Source organism: Piliocolobus tephrosceles, chromosome 18 (genome assembly GCF_002776525.5).
Source record: "Piliocolobus tephrosceles isolate RC106 chromosome 18, ASM277652v3, whole genome shotgun sequence".
NCBI lineage: Eukaryota > Metazoa > Chordata > Mammalia > Primates > Cercopithecidae > Piliocolobus > Piliocolobus tephrosceles.
The window spans coordinates 32,447,548-32,467,701 of NC_045451.1; the positions used below are offsets into that span (position 1 = coordinate 32,447,548).

The window sequence follows — 20,154 nt, forward strand, 5'->3', positions numbered from 1 at the left end:
TGCAGTTCCCAAAGGCACACCCATGATGTGCAATCTCCCTTCTTCCAAAGAACATTAAACCCAACTTGTTCAACTATAGGTGTGTTTCTGGAGGTTTCTGGCTGAAAGGCAACAATGGCATTGTCTCTTTCTACCAACATTAGTATTTACAGAGTAAACTCAGATCCAAGGAAGATTTGCCTAAGGTTATGTTACACATGAAAGTGGAGCCAAAGACACAGACCCTGCAGATAACCTTCAGACAAGTAGAGAAAGAAAAACAAATGTCTAAAGTTTGAGAGAGTGCCTTAGAGGTACTGGGAACACATAAAGACTTAGGGTAAACAACATGAGGGAGTTTGGCAAATTGGTGTCTGTATTACTTCCTGTCTATATTCCCTTAGAATAGGTAGCTAGGCAGACTTGAACAGGGCACGAGAAAATCTCCCCCACCCCCCCCAGGAATGTCAAGCACTATCAGGTGATGGTCAGGCAAGTTGTTAAACTATCTAAAATAATCATTGGTCTCAACTGGTGTCAGGGAAAGACATTCTCCCAATAGATGGAAAATACTAGAATCTGGTGATAAGCAGCTCCTGGATAAGATTTTGGGAGAGTGGGCTCAAACATGCTCACTAAGAGGCAAAATGGTGGAGTTTAACTGGTATATGAACTTCCTCTAGAAAAAAGACTGGTGAGGGAAGAATGTCTCCAATGAGTATGTGCACAGCTTCAGTAAACACACTGCACATGCCGCCCCTCCCTACTGCTGGTAGGCCACTGAGCATGCGGACAGCCCACCCCAAGGGAAGAATTGGAAGAAGTAATGCAAGGCCTAGAACCGTACCAGTGTATCAGTCCCCAAATCAAGGGTCAGGTGGCACAGCTGAATCTCTCAAGTTGCCCACTGAGCCCTCTTCCAAGTGTACTTTACTTACTTTTATTCCTGCTCTAATACTTCTTAATAAACTCTCACTCCTGCTCAAAAACTTGCCTCGGTCTCTCACTCTGCCTTATGCTTCTTTCCTTTGAGGAGGCAAGAAGTGAGTTGCTGCAGGCCGTATGGATTTGCCACTGCAAACAATTTCATTCATCTGATGTTCTTGCTTGGCAACTTGAACTTTCTGAAGAGTTAGTATTCATTGTAAGAATAAAACCACATTCAACATTTGCCTTCTAATTAACAAAAATTGAAGTTATTTCCACAGCAATTAGATTAACAGTGAGCATACACATAACGTTCCAAACTACTCAACATCAGCAAATTCACTTGCCTCACTCATTCAGATTCACGTACTCATTTTAAAAGTTGTCTTAGGCCCTACTGACTTGGTCAGCTTTCCCCAGTTTCCATTACTGAAACTTCTAAAGCCACTGCTGCTTAAGCCACTGTCAATTTTTAGTGTTACAGGAAAGCAGGAGAAACTGTGTTTAAGCATAGGAAAATAAGTGTAGAAATGATAACATTGCATTTCTAAAAATACTGAGCATTAAATGTCTAAAAGTAGAACAATAATTTTACATCTCATGAAACCCTCCACATCTACACAAAAATTATAACAATTTTAATATAGATATTAAAATTACAAGAATACATACCTGCTTAAATATAATGTAAACCTGAAAAGGACTAAATATTTTCAAAAATAACTTGTTTCAAGCAGTTTTGTAGCTTAATTGAAGGACATTTTTTTCTCCCAACTTGTATTTTGAAAGAGTTAAAACCTACAGAAAAGTTGCAAAAATAGAAGAATGTGGTACATGCCTGTAGTCCCAAGTTACTCAGGAGGCTGGGGCAGGAGGATCCCTTAAGTCCAGGAGTTTGAGGCCAGCCCCGGCAACATAGCAAGCAAGATCCCCTCTTAGAAAAAGAATAATGGGCCAGGCGCAGTGGCTCACACCTCTAATGCCAGCACTTTGGGAGGCCGAGGTGGGCGGATCACCTGAAGTCAGGAGTTTGAGACCAGCCTGGCCAACATGGCGAAACCCTGTCTCTACTAAAAATACAAAACTTAGCCGGATGGGGTGGCACATGCCTGTAATCCCAGATAATCAGGAGGCTGAGGCAGGAAGATTACTGGAACCTGGGAGGTGGAGGTTGCAGTGAGTGGAGATCATGCCACTGCACTCCAGCTTGGGCAACAGAGCAAGACTCTGTCTCAAAAAAAAAAAAAAAAAAAAAAGAGTAATAAACAACTGTATATTCTTCATTTGGATTCCCCAGTTCATAATATTTGGCCGTATTTGCTGTATCTTTCTCTGCCAGTGTATAGTCATGCACTATCTTTCCTATGTTTAGATGCACAAATACTATTGTGTTACAACTGCCTACAGTGTTCGGTAGAGTAACATGCATACAGGTTTGTAGCCTGGGAGCAACAGGCTGTACCATATAGCCTAGGTGTGTAGCAGGCTCTACCATCAAGGTTTGTGTAAGTGAAATCCATGATGTTCACACAATGACGAAATCGCCTAACAGCACATCGTTCAGGATATATTCTCGTGGTTAAGCAACACATAACTGTATATACATATATGCATTTTTCCAGTCATTTGAGAGTTAGTTGCAGGCCTCATGATTCTTCACCCGTATATATTTCAGTATGTATTTCCTAAGAACAAAGGACAATCTCCTACATAACTACAATATAATTATCACGATCAGGAAACTTAATGTCAATATTACCATGTCATCTATAATTTATATGTTTCTCCAATTGTCCCAATACTGTCTTTTAGAGTTTTTTTTTAACCCAGGTTTTAATTAAGGATCCCATACAATATGTGTCACATCTCTAGTCTCCTTTAATGTGATACTATTCCTACTTTAGCCATTTTTTGTTTTTCACCACACTGATGTTTTTAAAGAGTTCAGTTGTTTTGTAGAATGTACCTCCATGTGGATTTGTCTCATTGTTTCCTTATAATTAGATTCAGGCCAGATGTTTTCAGGAGAAATTCTACGCAAGTGAGATTGTGTTGTCGCTGTAGCAAGGGGAGCGCATGACATCAGTTTGTCCCTTTATTGGTGATGGGACACCATTAGTTCACAATTCGGTGAAGTAATACCCGCAAGATTTCTCCATTGTAAAGGTATCCTTTCCTCTTCATGAGACTTGCAGACTATGTCAATATTCTCTCATATATTTACATGTTTTAACATATTTAAACCTTTCACTGAATGGTTTTAGAATCCACTCACTAGTGACATTTCCAATTAGAGAAAACATAGTACATTTGTAAAGACCTGATGATCTGCAGTGGGAAATTGTGATACTTAACCTTTCTTAATTATGTAGAGGGCAAATTGAAAAGTGTGTATGAAAATGAACACTCTAAACATGAGCAGCATTTTTTTTTTTTTTTTGAGACAGAGTCTTACTCTGTCACCCAGGCTGGAGTGCAGTGGCACGATCTCGGCTCACTGCAAGCTCCGCCTCCCAGGTTCACGCCATTCTCCTGCCTCAGCCTCCCCAGCAGCTGGGACTACAGGCGCCCACCACCACGCCCGGCTAATTTTTTTGTATTTTTAGTAGATACGGGGTTTCACCGTGTTAGCCAGGATGGTCTCGATCTCCTGACCTCGTGATCCACCCACTTCAGCCTCCCAAAGTGTTGGGATTACAGGCGTGAGAAAGGGCGCCCGGCCTATACATAAGCATTTGTGAAGCTTGTCTAAGATTTGTACATTTGATTGCGTGGATATTTTGCCTTAAAAAGAACTGTAAATGAATAATGTGTGCTGATGTGTTCATGGGTGTAGAGTACTAAGGTCTGCGTTAAAAAGATAAGATGGTTTGATGGAAGAACAGGTGGACAGCAATATAGCAAAATGTTAACAATTGGGTCGATATGCGTCCACTGTACAAGTCTTCCCACTTTTCTGTAAGTTTGAAAGTTTTCATAATACAAATTTGGATTTAAAAAAACCCCAACACTGCAAGAGTGTCACCAAAGCGTTTGAAAAGCAGGATTCTAGAGGGGGCATTCGCTGACGACTCAGAAAAACCGTTCATGCCACCCACCAACCCCAAGCACTCAAAGAAGCCCTCGCTAGGCAGCCTGGCCCTCTGAGCCCTGGTACCCAGGGGCTCTCCGCTTCTCCCTTGCCCCGGCCGCCTCCTGCTCGCCCGGCCTCAGTCTGTTCTCAGAACACACTCCATCACCTGGTTCCCAGAACTCAGATTGCGCAGTGGTCTCGTCATCATCGGCCAGGGCTCACAGTGACCGCGGCAGAGGCCTCCCTAGACCTCCCTCCCGTCCAGCCTCAACCGCTGCCCCCTCTCCTCACGCCCCCGCTCCAGGTCCCCTGGCCCCACTTAGCTCGCCACGTTTTCATAATCCTCTCAGGCTCCGGGCAAGCTGCGCCGCCCGCAATGGGACCTGATCATATAAGGAAAATACTACGGGCTCATCTGGGGGCTGCAATGGGGACCCGAAAGAGCCCTAGCCTACTACACTCACCTCACACCAACTGCCGCCCACCTCTCCGCCCAACCCCCAGTACAGCACCCACGCACAGTCACGCTTCCAGCTCGGCGACCTGAGCCTCTGCCCAGCGGACTGCGCAGCCGCCCGCTCCAGCCAATCCCGTCGCTCCTCCGCCGCGCCCCGCCCACAGGACTTTCGGCTCCGCCCCCAGCTGGCGGCCGGCCGCGCGCTAAGTCCCTCAGGCCTGGGCTCCTGCCAAGTGTTGAGGGTTCTGGCGCAGACAAAGGGTAACAGTCATTGCCTGTCGGGGCTGGGATATGATGGGTGAGAGGTATCAAACCAAATTCTCTCGGCTTGGAAACGGAGAAAATCTAAAAACGAGGATGTGAGGAAAGAGTCCGCCCTCAAGACGCGTAGTCGTCTACCCAAGCCCCGACCCGCGGGCTCCCTCGGGCTAGGGTGAGACGGGCAGCCACGCGTGGGGTAGGATCATCTTACGCTGGGGCCCGGCCAGGCAGCCCCGGGAAGTAGGTGAAGGGGCAGGGGCGTGGCTCCCGGGGCGCCACCCACGCTCTTGAAATCTGGGTGACTGCAAGTGGCCGCTCTGCGTGCCCCACGCCAGAGACCCGCGCCGCCGACGACCCAGCCGCCGCCATGGCTCTGCTCCGAGGTGAGCGCAGCCCCCTCCTCCTCCTCTCCTCGCCCCTCGGGGTCCTGCCCTCCCCCGGCCAGGCCTCCGCTTCCGGCCGCCGCGGAGAGTCGGGGGTAGTGGGGTGAAGTTTACTCGACTTCCTTGGTTTTGGAGCGGACATGATAAAAACCCAGCCCGAAAGGCTTGTTTGGGTTAAGGAGAAAACCCTTGTAAGGCGCTAGCGACAGCGATTTCGATGCAATTTCCTGTTGACTTGAGACCAAAGTTTGCTTGCATGTGACCTTGGAGGTCATTCCTTTCTTTGCCTAACAGTGACCCCATTAGTTCGAGTCCAAGTATTAGGAAAAATGGGGCGGCGCCATAGGCCACCGGCGCCTGCTGCGGGGCAGCTGCACACAAGAGCCCGCTGCTGGGCCTCGGTGGGCAGGGCTCCTGGGTGAATCGATGGAGTGGCCTGGCCTGCAGAAATGGTAGCTGGTGTTCTGCTGGAAGACCTGCCCTGCTCCCTTTTCCGTTCTGTTGCTTTAAATTAGAGCGGTCACTCTATACCTAAGTTCTAGGGTTATGAACTTGTTTAAAACAACTGTGTAATAAACTCCCTTTTCAAAACAAATGGGCACAATCAATGGAATCTTACTTTAAGGATGTACGTGTCGAAGAGCATTCAGGTGGAACACGTATCGAGGCCCTGAGAGGAAAAAGCTTGGCAGGATCTAAGAACCAAGCATTTTGGTGCTCCAGGGCCCTGTGGGCTCTGTAAGAAGGTGGGGTTTTGTTCCAAATTCAGTGGAAGGCAATAGAGGAATTTAAAGCGGGGTAAGGACAGGATCTGATTTCCACTCTGTCCGGATTTGGGGCGGTCTGTGTAATGGCAAAGAGACCGTTTAAGGATCTATTGTAGAGGTCCAGGGAGCAGCAAATGATGGCTTTGACTCGTGTGGGGGCAGTGTAATTGGGGAGAAAAGGGGAGGGATGAGTTGAGATAGATTTGGGGTGGTTTTGATAGAACGTAGATTGGGTGTGGTGGAGTAAATATAAGCAGGAAATGTCAAGAATGATGAAAAGTGCCTGGTTTGATGAACAGTGTTCATGATGATGCCACTTACAGAGTGAGGAAAATTGGGAAAGGAATAGATGTGGAAAGAAGGATTGAGAATTCAGTTTTAGGCAGAAAACTTTTTGGTGCCTGTGAAGCAGCCAAGTGGAGATGCCAGCTAAGCATTGGTTAGGGGGATCTGAAAGTCAGAAGAACCAAAGTGGCATGGGAACAGATGAAGGGAAAAATCGGTATTCTGGGACCAAATGCAGTGTTTACAGTTTCCTGCAACGTGGATTTCATTTGCCTTCCTGACTGAATTTACTACGTTTACTTCATAAAGCAGCATGGTGAATTTTTTTTAGACGAGGCATTTTCACTTCATTTAAAAGGTGCATTGTCATGAGCTATCTTCTTAAAAAGGAAATAATATTTTTACTGATGTCAGTTTAATATTTTATCAGTGGTTCTTACCCTTTCTTGTAATACAGACCCATTTGAAAAGTTCACAAATACTATGAACTCAGAAAGGAAAAAATGTACATTGACATCTGTATTAAGGAAGTAGAAAGTTTATACATTTCTGGTACAATTTACTGTAGTGTTAAAGCTAGTGATTGTATTTTTTTCCATTTCCTTATCGTACCAATTAGGACGCTCATGTGGAGAGAGGTAAAGTGGTTGTGTGTAATAACACAGGTAGTTAGTGGCTGTGACTAGAACCCAAGCCTTGAGCTTGAAATAGTGATGTTACAGGCTGGCTAGAATCATTAAAGATACGCTTCTCACAAGCAGCATACAAAGTGTTTGCAGGGTGGATGGGAAGAAAGAAGAGCATGTGACCGATTATAGGGAAAAGGACACATTTGAGTTAAATTTTGTTAAGGATTATCATTAATTTGTCAGATTTTTTGTCTAGGTTTTTATTAGCTCCCATCCTAGTACTTGGCAGGAGGTTTTCACTCAGATCTTAGCTCTCCTACTGCTCCTGACTTTGTTGGGAATGTTTGTGTATTTTTTCAAGGCGAGTGGGCAGGGCTGCTAAATTACCTTAATCCTGAAACAACGGGATGCCACTGCAGCTTTCCTTAATTTGCCCTCGTTGTTGCCTGAAGTCGCTTGTACTAAGTGAATATTTACCTAACAATGTGATAGAAAGGTAGAGCTCCTGTTTCTTTCCTAGTGGTGCTTTTCCTGTACTGTCAACTCAGCACATCTTCCCGGGCCCTTTCTTGGAGCTACTTGCACTCACTACACTCTGGGTTAATATGTCTTTTCACTGTCTTTCGGTCTTGGGAAATTTTTAGCCTCTGAATTTTCAGGGTATTTTACAATAAATGAGATTTCAGTTTGGTGTTAAAGATTGTTAAGTTTTAGACCTTTTAGTATCCACGTAAAATTGGCATCAAATGAAAATTGACATGGCATACAATTTATGAAATTAAAAGAAAAAACCTTTAAACCTTTATAGTCTTTGTATCTGTGCATCCCAGATTATTTGTTAAAATATTTAAAATAATAATAATAACAAATTATTTTTTAAAATAGAGAAACCCAGTCTCTACAAAAAATACAAAAATTAGCCAGGTGTGGTGGCACTCGCCTGTAGTCCCAGCTACTGGGGAGGCTGTGGTGAAGGATTGCTTGAGCCCAGGAGGTTGAGGCTGCAGTGAGCCAAGATCACACTACCGCACTCCAGCCTGGGTGACAGAGTGAAACCCTGTCTCCAAACAAACAAACAAAAAAACCCAAACCAAAAATATATGATTGAGAACATTTTCTCTGGTCAAAATAATTGTATTAGTTCAGTTAAGGCCTTACTTGAGCTAACCTTTACAGTCTGGGAGCATCAAATAAGAAGTAATATAGGTAAAGGGGAGGTTCTTTTTTTTTGTTTTTGTTTTCCCATGCACACCCTTTCCTTTGTAGATATTGCATATTTCACTACTAGCACTGCCGTCTCACAAACGCTTTCTTAGAATATGAGACATAGGGGAGAAACTCATAAAAGGAACTTTGTAGAGAGACAAATGAAATTACACTCTGTTGTTTCTGAGGAGAAGTTGGGGTCATTTCCATGTGTGCAATATGTCATTTTTATTTCTGGATGCTTTATGTATTTTTGTTATCTTTGGGTTTCAAAAGTTTGACAATGATGTGCCAAGCTGCAGGGGAAGGGGGTGTAGAGCGTTATGTTTGGTGTTTATTAGAGTTGAGGTTTACTAAGCTTTAATCTGTAAATTTATGTTTTTTATCAAATTTGGACATTTATTCTTTATTATTTCTGCAAATGCTTTTTAAAATCCATTCTCTGTCCTCTCCTGTGACTGTAACTTGTTAGTCCTTGAGGTTCTGCCCATGTCTTTTTACTATCTGACTTTAAAGAAAAAATTTACAAACTTTGTTTTGAGCAGATTTAGGTTTTACAGAAAAATTGAGCAGAAAGTACGGAGTATACCCTATGCTCCCTCTTCCTGTCCATTTCCCCTATTATTAACGTCTTGCATTAGTGTGGTACATTTGTTACAATCGATGAGCTAATATTAATACATTATTATTCACTGAAGTTCATGTTTTGCATTCAAGTTCATTCATTGTATAGTTCTGTGGGTTTTGACAAATGTGCAAATGACCGACGTCAGTATTCTAGTGTCATGCAGATTAATTTCACCACCCTAAACATAATCTGTGATTCACTTATTCATCCCTGTCTCTGAACCCCTGGCAAGCACTGATCTTTTTACTGTCTCCATAGCTTTGCCTTTTCCAGATATCATATAGTTGGAATCATATAGTATATGGCCTTTCCAGACTTTCTTCTTTCACTTAGCAACATGCATTTAAGATTCCTTCTTTTTATGGCTTGATAGCTCACTTCTTCTTATTGCTGAATAATATTTCATTGTATGGCTGCACCACAGTTTGTTTATCCATTCACCTGCTGAAGGGCATTGTTGCAGGAAGTCAGGGACCCTGAGCGGAGGGACTGGCTGGAGCCGTGGCAGAGAAACATAAATTGTGAAGATTTCATGGACATTTATCACGTCCCTAGTAATATTCTTATAATTTCTTATGCCTGTCTTACTTTAATCTCTTAATTCTGTTATCTTCATAAGCTGAGAATGTACATCACCTCAGGTCCACTGTGGTGATTGTGTTAACTGTACAAATTGATTGTAAAACGTGTGTTTGAACATATGAAATCAGTGCATCTTGAAAAAACCAGAATAACAGCGATTTTTAGGGACAAGGGAAGACAACCATAAGGTCTGACTGCCTCCGGGGTCGGGCAAAAAGAGCCATATTTTTCTTCTTGCAGAGAGCCTATAAACGGACGTGCAAGTAGGAGAGATATCGCTAAATTCTTTTCCCTAGCAAGGAATATTAAGACCCTAGGAAAAGAATTACATTCCTGGTGGGAGGTCTATAAACGGCCGCTCTAGGAGTGTCTGTCTTACGCGGTTGAGATAAGGACTGAAATACACCCTGGTCTCCTGCAGTCCCCTCAGGCTTATTAGGATGGGGAAAAAAACACTGCCTGGTAAATTTGAGGTCAGACCGGTTCTCTGCTCTTGATGCCTGTTTTCTGTTAAGATGTTTATCAAGACCATATGTGCACAGCTGAACATAGATCCTTATCAGGAGTTTTTGATTTTGCCCTTTGCCTTGTGATCTTTGCTTTGCCCTTTGCCTTGTGATCTTTATTGGCCTCAGAAACATGTCATATTTGTTTTCCTTTTTGCCCTTTGAAGCATGTGATCTTTGTGACCTACTCCCTGTTGGTATACCCTCTCCCCTTTTGAAGCCCTTAATAAAAACCTGCTGGCTTTGCGGCTCAGGTGGGCATCATGGACCTACCGATATGTGATGTTAGACCCAGTGGCCCAGCTGTAAAATTCCTCTCTTTGTCTCTTTGTACTCTTTCTCTTTATTTCTCAGACCAGCTGACACTTAGGGAAAATAGAAAGAACCTACATTGAAATATTGGGGGCGGGTTCCCCCAATAGGACATCGTGGTTGCCTTCAAGTTTTGACAATTATGAATAAAGATTTGTGTGCACGTTTTTGTTTGAACATAAGTTTTCAAATCATTTAGGTAAATACAAGAAACATGATTGCTGTATCATACATATGGTTAGGTATGTTTAGTTTTATAAGAAACTGCCAAAGGGTCTTCCAAGCTGGCCATACCATTTGCATTCCCACCAGCAATGAATGAATTTCTGTTGTTCCACATCCTCACCAGCATTTGATATTGTCAGTGTTTGGGATTTTAGCCTTTCTAAAATCCAAAAGACCAAAGTTATGTAGTAGTATCTCATTGTTGTTTTAATTTGCAATTCCCTAATGACATATGATGTTGAGCATCTTTGCATATGCTTATTTGCCATCTGTGTTATCTTCTCTGGTAAGGTATCTGTTCAGATCTTTTGCCCATTTTTAAATTGGGTTGTGTGGGTTTTTTTTTTTTTTTTTTTTTTTTTAATTTGGTTTTTTGGGTTTTTTTTTTTTTTTTTTTTTTTTAATGCTGAGCTTTAAGAACACTTTGTATGTTTTGGATATCAGTCCCTTATCAGTTAGGTGTTTTTATAAATACTTTCTCCCAGTCTGTGGCTTGTCTTTTCATTTTTTTAACAGCATCTTTTGAGAGCAGAAGTTATTTATTCATTTGTTTTTAGAGGGTCCCACTGTGTTGTCCAGGCTGCAGTACAGTGGTATGAACACGGCCACTGTAGCCTTGACCTCCTGGACTCTAGCAGTCCCCTCACTTCAGCCTTCCAAGTGGCTGGGACCACAAGCACACACCACCACACTCGGCTGTTTTTTGTAGAGACAGGGTCTCATCATGTTTCCCAGGCTGGTCTCAAACTCCTGGGCTCAAGCAATCCTCCCACCTCGGCCTTCCAAAGTGCTGGGATCATAGGCATGAGCCACTGCACACAGCCAGAAGTTTTCAATTTTAAGAAGTCCAACTTAAGTTTTCCCTTCATAGATCCTGCTTTTGGTGTTAGATCTAAAAAGTTATCACCAAACCAAAAGCCATGTAGATTTTTCTCGTATGTTCTAAGAGTTTTGCATTTTATATTTAAGTCTATGAGCTCTTTGTTTTCATTTTTTTTTTTTTTTAGGTAAGAGGTCTCACTCTGTCACCCAGGCTGGAGTGCAGTGACTTGATTGTAGCCCACGGTAGCCTTGAACTCAGCTCCTGAATAGCTGGGACTACAGGCACATGCCACTATACCCAACTAATTTTTTACATCTTTTAGAGATGGGGATCTTGCTGTATTGCTCAGACTGATTTCAAACTCCTAATCCTGACACAGTCCTCCACCTCAGCCTCTTGAGTAGCTGAGATTATAGGCTTGAGCCACAAGACATTTTTGCCTGGATTTATTTTGTTTAGTATATGGATATTTTATTGTTGCAGCACTATTTGTTGGAAAGACTATCCTTTTCCAGTGAATTGCCCTTCCTCCTTTGTCAGACCTTGAGGTTCTGGCTTTGTTTTTTAATCTTTTTTTTCATCTGTTCTTCAGATTGGATAATTTCTATTTATCCTCAAAGTCACTGAATTTTTCTCCTTTCATTTCTATTCTACTGTTAAGCCCATCCAGGGAATTTTTTATTTCAGGTATTTTTCAGTTTTGGAATTTCCATTTTGGATTTTTATAGTATTTCTTTGCTGAGATGTTCTGTGTTTTATTAGGAGCATATTTTCTTCTACATCCTTGGTCATAGTTATAATAGGTAGCTATTTTAAAATCCTTGTCTGCTAATTTCAGCATCTGGGTCTTCTTGGGGTTGGTCTCTGTTGTCTTTTTCTTGAAAATGAGTCATATTTTTTGTTTCCTCATATGTGGATTAATTTTGAATTGTATTATGAACATTGCAGATGAAACATTGTGGAGACTGGATTCTGTTGTAATCCTGCAGACAGAACTGACTTACTGATTGGTTGGCTATTTATTTTTTGTACGCAGTTAACTTGCCTACAAAATCACCCCCATGCACCCCCATGATAAACTGTGTCTCCCCTTGTAGTGGGCAACAGCTTAAATCCAAGTTCAGTTTTTTAAGGCTTGGCTTAGGTGCTTGTGGTCTGACCTACACATGAATAGCTAAAGAGTCAGCCAAATATCTTGGCAGAGTTTATATGTGAAATTTGGAATCTCCCTCTATGGTGCTCCTCTTTCCCAGATTCTCCTTCACTTTCTAGTGGCTGTGCTTACCATGAACTTTTTTATCTGATTCTTCAAGCCAGTAAGACTGTGTGTTTCAGAGTTCTAGCCATTCCATGCATCACGGACTGTTAATCTTCAAGTTAGTTGCTATAAATAAATTGGGCACTTACCCTGTTCTGTTCTCTTCCTCTAAGTATCAACTCTTCTCCTTACCTGTCTAGTTGTGTTCATTTCCAAGACCTACAGGTAGTAGTTGTTCTTATATATTGTCTGGAGTTTTTCATTGTTTTCTGTTGGAGGGTTGGTCAGATAGGAGCATAGCAGGCCATGACCGGAAGCAGAACTAATGAAATTAGGAAAAAGGCATGGAAAGAGGAAAGAAGAATGAAATAAAGCAACCACTGATAGACCAGGTGCAGTGGCTCATGCCTATAATCCTAGCAGTTTGGGAGGCCAAGGTGGGAGGATTACTTGAGCCCAGGAGTTCGAGACCAGCCTGGGAAACATAGCAAGAGCCCATCTCTACAAATAATAATAATAATAATAAGTAAAAATTAGCCAGGTGTAGTGGCACACACCTGTAGTCCTACCTACTTGGGAGGCTGAGGCAGGGGGATCACTTGAGTTGGGGAGGTCAAGGCTGCAGAGGTTGAGGCTGCAGTGAGCTGTGATCACACCACTGCACTCTAGCCTGGGCACAGAGCAAGACTTTGTCTCAAAAAAAAAAAAAAACACTGATATAAAAATCGGCCGAGACTGTTAAGGAAGGAGGATGAGAAGAAACTTGAAAAGATTCAGGAAGGCATCATGGTACAGAATAACCCATTTACTGGAACAAAACATTTGTAATGCACCCAAGTAGTATTTATGACCTTTTGTACCCATAACTATCTGAATTTGTATCTGTAAAGAACTGAGTGGTGGGCAACAGAGCCAGACTCCGTCTCAAAAAAAAAAAAAAAAAAAAAGAACTGAGTGGATCTTTTCTAAATTATAGTTATATATATTGCTCCTGATATTCCTTTAAACTGCAAATTTCTCAAAGTAGGAATGAAAAGAGAGGTTGAAATAGAAATATTTTAGGCTAAGTTTGGTTTGTTTGATGAAAGAGATCATAGACATAAACTGGAAGATTATACTTAGATACCAATAGTGGTATAATGCTTGAATAGTCTAATTTGTAGGTCAGTATCTTATCACAAACCGATTGCCAAAAGTCCCATAATTTCTTGACAAGATGTGGAAATGTGTGCTTAGATTGTTTTGGAGAGAATAAAGTTAGTATATGCAAAGTGCTAGCATGAAGCCTATTGCATAGTAAGTGTCCCCTCTATGTTAGCTATAATATTTACCTTGCAGAGTTGTTGGGAAGATTAACTTTTGTGTGGAAAGTGATAAAATGTCTGGTATTTAGTAGACGCCTAATGAATGTCAATATGATGAAATGGCTATAACTGATGCTGCTTACTGATATGCCGGTTTTGCACTGGACAGCTCTAATGATGATGAGTGAGTACCACTCACATCATAATCATATATTTGTATAGTCACAGGTTTTTTTGGCAGATGGTAGTAGGTGATTGGGAAGGGGTGATTTTCATTTATTCGTACAAGGACACCGATTTAACTAATAGTGATGCTGCAAATATATAGTCTTAGTGTGTATTAATAGATGTATAGATAATTCCTCTGTGTTCTTTGTGTTTAAATAAAATGCATGCTGTTTTGTTATATTCTAAGGGACACATTTTAATAGGATTTTGGCAAACTACAGTGTCTTTAGAGGAAAGCAGTCAGAATTAATGTCAAATAAAGAACTATTGAAAGAATGCCTTTAATTTACCTGAGATGAGAGTCACTGGGTTTGGGGACTTACAGGTTAGCTGACTTCAGATACTGGAGGTGGGGGATACACATGTAGAAGGTAACCTGTTTTGCCCATTTTTTTTCTAAGAGTAAAAGATAATAGTGTTGTACCTGAGCGAGTTAGAGAAACGCCACACTTTGAGACAAATTTAAGAGTCCTTTATTAGCCGGCGACCGAGAGACGGCTCGAAATTCTCTCCGGCTTGAGGAAGGGGCTTGAGATTCTTTTATTCTTCGGGTTAGGAAGGGGAGGGGGAGCTCAGTTGCAACAATTCTACAGAAGTGAAAACATGTAAAAAAGTTAAAAAGACAAATGGTTACAGAGAAACAAACAGTTCCAGGTGCAGGGGCTCTAAATCTTTCATAAGATGTTATATATGTGTGCTCTGCCGGACACAAACTCAAGGCCTTATGGTGTTATCTCTTGAGCAAAACCCTGGGAACTTGTACATTGCTTGCTTCAGTACCTTATCCATTAATTGGACTCTTTGGTATGTTGAGAGTCTGCTTAAACAAGTTAACTCGTTGAGGAAGTGGGTAGGTAAGGAGTCCTTGAAGCCTTGCAAATAATGGAGCCAAATGGAGTTTGTCCTCATCGGCTGTCTCAGCTAAGGGAGAGCTTATTCATGTGGAAACAAGGCTAGGTGATTAAGGGAGAAAGGGAGAGTCTAAAAACAAGGTTAGTAAAAAACAAGGTTAGGTATTACAATAGTTCACCTTATTATTTGCAGTCTGTAACTTGAGTCATCCTGTGACTCTAGAACTGGTGGCATATATAATTCAAATTCAAAGCAGCATATTCTATAAACTACATCTCTGTGTTGGTGCTTTTGGATAGAACTAGAATTGGTGGATGGAAGACTTTGTAAGCTGAGTTAGTTCAATATAAAGAAATATCATTTGTTGGGGCCAGGAGCAGGTGGCTCACACCTGTAATTCTAGCACTTTGGGAGGCCGAGGCAGGTGGATCCCCTGAGGTCAGGAGTTCAAGACCAGTCTGGCCAACATGGTGAAACCCCGTCTCTGCTAAAAATACAAAAATTAGCTGGGCGTGGTGGCGGGTGTCTGTAGTCCCACCTACTTGGGAGGCTGAGGCAGGATAATCACTTGAACCCGGGAGGCGGAGGTTGCAGTGCGCTGAAATCGCACCACTGTGCTTCAGCCTGGGTGACAAGAGCAAAACTCTGTCAAAAAAAAGACCAACAATATCATTAGTTTATGTTGTCCATTGATCAGCACACTGCTTCATGCAGTAGAGTATGTCCTCCTACTGAAAGTTTTCTGGCAGAGATTTAGAGAGAACCTTTTGTCAGGAATTTTTAGAGGGAGTTCTTAATAGAGTGAGTGGTTGACCTCAGACAACCCTAAGGCACCTTCTAGTTTGGAGATTCTTTTATTGTAATATTAGGCAATATACTTCAGCACATAGAAGGATTTTAGTTCTCAACAAGTGTTTCCAGCATTGTGAAGCATCAGAGAACAAGAAAGTTGTCTAACCAGAATGGCTTTACATCACAGTGTAGCAGGACGAGCAGCAGTCAAAACTCCTCAGACACTGGCTTAAAGAAGGAAGAGGCTTTATTTGGCCGGGAGCATCCGCAGACTTGCATCTTAAGAGCAGAGCTCCCTCAAAAAGGAATTCTTGGCCCTTTTAAGGGCTTACAACTCTAAGGGGTCCACATGAAAGGATGGTGATAGATTGAGCAAGCATGGGGAATGTGACTGGGGGCTACATGCATAAGCTAACACAACAGAAAGTTTTGCAATGCTTTTTCATACAATACAATGTCTGGAATTTAGAGATAACACAAGTAGTTTAGGTCAGGGAGTGATATTATTATTATTATCATCATCATTATTTTAACTACCAGGGCCGGGTGGTAGCACTAGGCCATCTGGCTATTTATCTTACTTCTGTTTCTTTTTAACTTTTTGCTTTTTTCTTTTCCTACTGTCTTATAAACTAGGCAAGGGGTGGGGGGTGGCGCACAGGAGAAGTGGTGGTCTCCTTCCTTAACAGCATGCAGTGCAGTTCTTGGTACCTGCACGTAGGTAAAGATCAAACTGTCAAACTGGTGATCCTTAAGACTCTGCTTCCATGGGTGTGACTTATTCTAGGTATTATTGCCTAACAGAAATTTCTATCATCTAATTTTAAATTGTGTAAGGTTTCACGGTGAGATTATTTGAAGCATTTAGAGGTATTTACTAATCTGTGATGGCTTACAAATCTCTTCTTGTTGCAATAGGTGTGTTTGTCGTTGCTGCTAAGCGAACACCCTTTGGAGCTTATGGAGGTCTTCTGAAAGACTTCACTGCTACTGACTTGTCTGAATTTGCCGCCAAGGCTGCCTTGTCTGCTGGCAAAGTTTCACCTGAAACTGTTGACAGTGTGATTATAGGCAATGTCATGCAGGTTAGTAGGGTAAAGGAAGGTATTCACTCCTATTGCTTGTTTGATCAGTTTCTAAAAATAATTCCTTTAACATATCATAATGGTAAACAAGTTAATAGTTATAGACCTTTTTTTGGGGGGGGGGGGAATGGAGTCTCACTCTGCTGCCAGGCTGGAGTACGGTGGTGCAATCTTGGCTCACTGCAACTTTTGCCTCCCAGGTTCAAGTGATTCTCCTGCCTCAGCCTCCCGAGTAGTTGGGATTACAGGCATGCACCACCAAGCCCAGCTAATTTTTGTATTTTTAGTAGAGACAGGGTTTTACCATGTTGGCCAGGGTGGTCTCAATCTTTTGACGTCGTGATCCGCCTGCCTTGGCCTCCCAAAGTGCTGGGATGGATGACAGGCATAAGCCACCACTCCCAGCCAATAGTTACAGACTTTATACATTTGTAATTTTAGTAATTTCTGTGACTCCAGAATCAATGTCATGCATAATTCAAAGCATCATATGTTCTAGAAACTGTATGTCTATCTGACTTGGGATGCATTTCAGTGCTTCCTAAATAGCAGATTGACCTCCTTGGCTTACTTGAAGTTAATTGATTTTCTCTATATGCCACCTTAGTAAACCCAAGCAATACAGCACACCTCCCCTAATTTTCTTATGCATTGTAGGAGCTTGATCAGTGTTTGTTGTAAGAAATAAGATGCTTTATTACCCTCTGTCTTGCTATGTGTGATATACAAAATCAATCACTCATATGCAGGTAATTGAAAATTCAGAATTCCTTTAGAGTATACAAACATTTATTGGATACCTAGTTAGAGGCTATTATAGGTGCTATGGTACCCAAGGTGAACTAAAAGGAGGTAATAATCTAATGAAAAAGATTATATATATAAAATATATATTTGATCAGTTTCTATATCTTTCATATATACACATGTGTATATATGATATATATATTTAAAGATGTCAATGATGTGATCATTGCTAAAGGAAAGAGAATGACAGTGGACACAGAAATCACTAGGCCTTGCATTTGAACTTGATTCTGTTCATCTTGCCATTGTTATCTTCACATCCAGAAAAAGCAGTGACTTTTTTTCTTTGGCAGTTATGTCTGTTGAACCTAAAATATTTTCATAAAGAATTCTCGATATTGTCTTTTGTTGTTTTTATTTTATTTTGTAGCTTTTACCTCTGACCTAAGAAGGCATTGGAACAGATTAAATAGAAATTGGATACTTTTGGTTTTTGTGTTTTCTAGAATTTTAAAGTTTTCCTTCTAAAATATATTTTTTTCCCTGCATGTATTCTCTCAAACTTTATAACACAAAGTCACTATAAATAGTATTAGTTTAATTGTGTTTGTGCCTCTGTTCCTAAAGACAGTTTTTCTTGCCTTAAGTTTTCTGTCAGGCCAAGATAGAGTTTTCTTGTAAGGATATTAAGTGCTTAACAGGTAAATATTTGAGGTTAGGCCTTTATGGTTAAGAGAGAACAGAATATGCTTCGAATGACATTTGACAAATACCACAAAGCTGCTTTTCTAATTGAGTTTAATATTATTAAATATCATTTGGAATAAATGAGTTTTACTTATTTTTTAAGAAACAATGAAATCCAACGTGGATTCTTTTTCTTTTTCTTCCCTAATTACCCTGGCTAGAATCTCCAATGTTGAATAGAAGTTATAAGAAATGGATATCTTTGTCTTATTCCTGATTATAGGGGGAAAGCATCTGGCCTTTCACCTTCACGTATGATGATAGCTGTGGATTTTTTATAGATTCCCTTTGTCAGATTGAGAAAGTTGCCATCTGTTCCTAGCTTGTTCAGTGTTCTTGTCATAAAAGGGTGTTGGATTTTGTCAAATGCTTTTTCTGTTGACTGAGATGATCGTGTAAATTTTTTTTATTCTGTTGATATGCAATATTTGACAAACCTTGGCAAAAGAATATCCATTGACCAAGAATTTTTTTAATGACATTAATTTGTAAAATAAGATAATTTCATCTCAGTCAACAAATGAAACGGTTAGTAGATTAATTGATGTTATACTGAGTTCCTCCCAGTTTCATCTGTATTCAAAACCCTTAACTTATAAATGTGCTGAATTTGTTGAGTTTTGAAAAACCTGAAACCTACACAAAAGTTAAAAGAATAGTACAGTGAACATCCTAAAACCCTGTAGCTTGATAGACCAATTTTTTTACATTTTGTCAGACTTGTTTTTGCTCTTGCTAACAGCCTCCAAAACGGGCTGTTAATGTTTTTGGTTGTTACTGTTTTTTTTTTTTTTTTTAAGGCATTCTTTTTATTCAAAGTGTGGTTCTTGGACTAGCAACATCAGCTTCACCAGGGAAATGGTTAGAGATGCAGAATCTCAGGCAGACGTAGACCTGCTGATTCAGAACCTACATTTTATTATAACAAGATGCCCCTGTATGCATTTCAAAGTTTGGGGAACGGTGGTCTACTGCTACCTCTTACTCTCCTGACCAATCATTCATCTGTCTTCTCCCTAAGTATGCAGTCCTCAGCCTGTTTTACATTAGAATTACTTGGGATGCTTTTTAAAAGTGACTACTGATGCCCAGGCCCCACCTCCAGCCTTTCTGGTTTAATTGATTTGCTTAGGAACTTGAGCATGAGTATGTTAATAAAGCTTCCTAGGTTATTCCAGCCTGCAACCAAGGTTGAGAACCACAGCCTCAGATACTTCCTCTGTTAAGGAGCATACTACTTTAGGATAGCCTATTCCATTTTTAAATAACTCTAATTGTTATAAATTTCTGTCTTATATTAAGGACTTAGTGGGATTTCTCTAAGTGGCAATTATCTTTAATATATTTGAAAACCAATTGACTATGGTTACACATTATGAATGTATTTAAATAATACCATTGAACTATATACTTAAAAATGGTTAAAATGGTAAATTTTGTTATGTGTATTTTACCCCAATAAAAAAATAGAAAAAAACCCTATTGATTATAGTTTTTAGTCAAATTGTAAACACGTATTAGATACAATATGCTGTACTTAGATGTATTTTGTCCTAGCTTAGAGCCATATGGTTTCTCATTTTTGATAGATTGCCAACATTTCCATGTATTTAGTGCTTGTTCTTAATTACTAGATTTATAGAGGCTATTATTTTTCTTTTCCTTCTCTCTTCTAGAGTTCATCAAATGCTATATATTTGGCAAGGCATGTGGGTTTGCGTGTGGGAGTCCCAAAGGAGACCCCAGCTCTCACGATTAATAGGCTCTGTGGTTCTGGTTTCCAGTCCATTGTGAATGGATGTCAGGTATGGACAACATTTTTTTAAATTCTCTGAAAATATGTTAATAGTTACTAGAAGAAATGTCCCACTGCAATATAACACTTTAGCTTTAGGGAGGATTGCTTGAGCCCTGGAGGTCAAGTCAACCGTGATCATACCTCTGCACTCCAGCCATGGGCAACAGAGTGAGACCCTGTCTTCAAAAAAAAAAAAGAAAAAAAAAGCTAATAATGAACCTAAAAGTGGAATAAGCTTGTCACAAAAGGACACATACTGTATGTTTCTACTTCTTTGAGATACCTAGAGTAGTCAAATTC

At 40.8% G+C, this 20,154-nt stretch overlaps 1 protein-coding gene and 2 non-coding genes across 3 annotated transcripts in view; 1 reads left to right on the top strand and 2 right to left on the bottom strand.

Moving 5' to 3' along the window:
- Nucleotides 1-4,110: 4,110 nt before the first annotated feature.
- On the bottom strand, nucleotides 4,111-4,193 carry LOC111539815. Its single transcript, XR_002730798.1, has one exon.
- Nucleotides 4,194-4,277: 84 nt separating this feature from the next.
- On the bottom strand, nucleotides 4,278-4,421 carry LOC111539819. Its single transcript, XR_002730801.1, has one exon.
- A 175-nt stretch (nucleotides 4,422-4,596) lies between these two features.
- The window catches only part of ACAA2 (acetyl-CoA acyltransferase 2), a 29,101-nt gene continuing 13,543 nt past the window's right edge, over nucleotides 4,597-20,154 (top strand). The window contains exons 1-3 of the mRNA XM_023207572.1: nucleotides 4,597-5,080; nucleotides 16,396-16,562; nucleotides 19,733-19,861. Of these exons, the coding sequence (XP_023063340.1) occupies nucleotides 5,065-5,080; nucleotides 16,396-16,562; nucleotides 19,733-19,861 (312 nt within the window). The 5' untranslated portion in view covers nucleotides 4,597-5,064. The remainder of the gene's footprint in view (nucleotides 5,081-16,395; nucleotides 16,563-19,732; nucleotides 19,862-20,154) is intronic.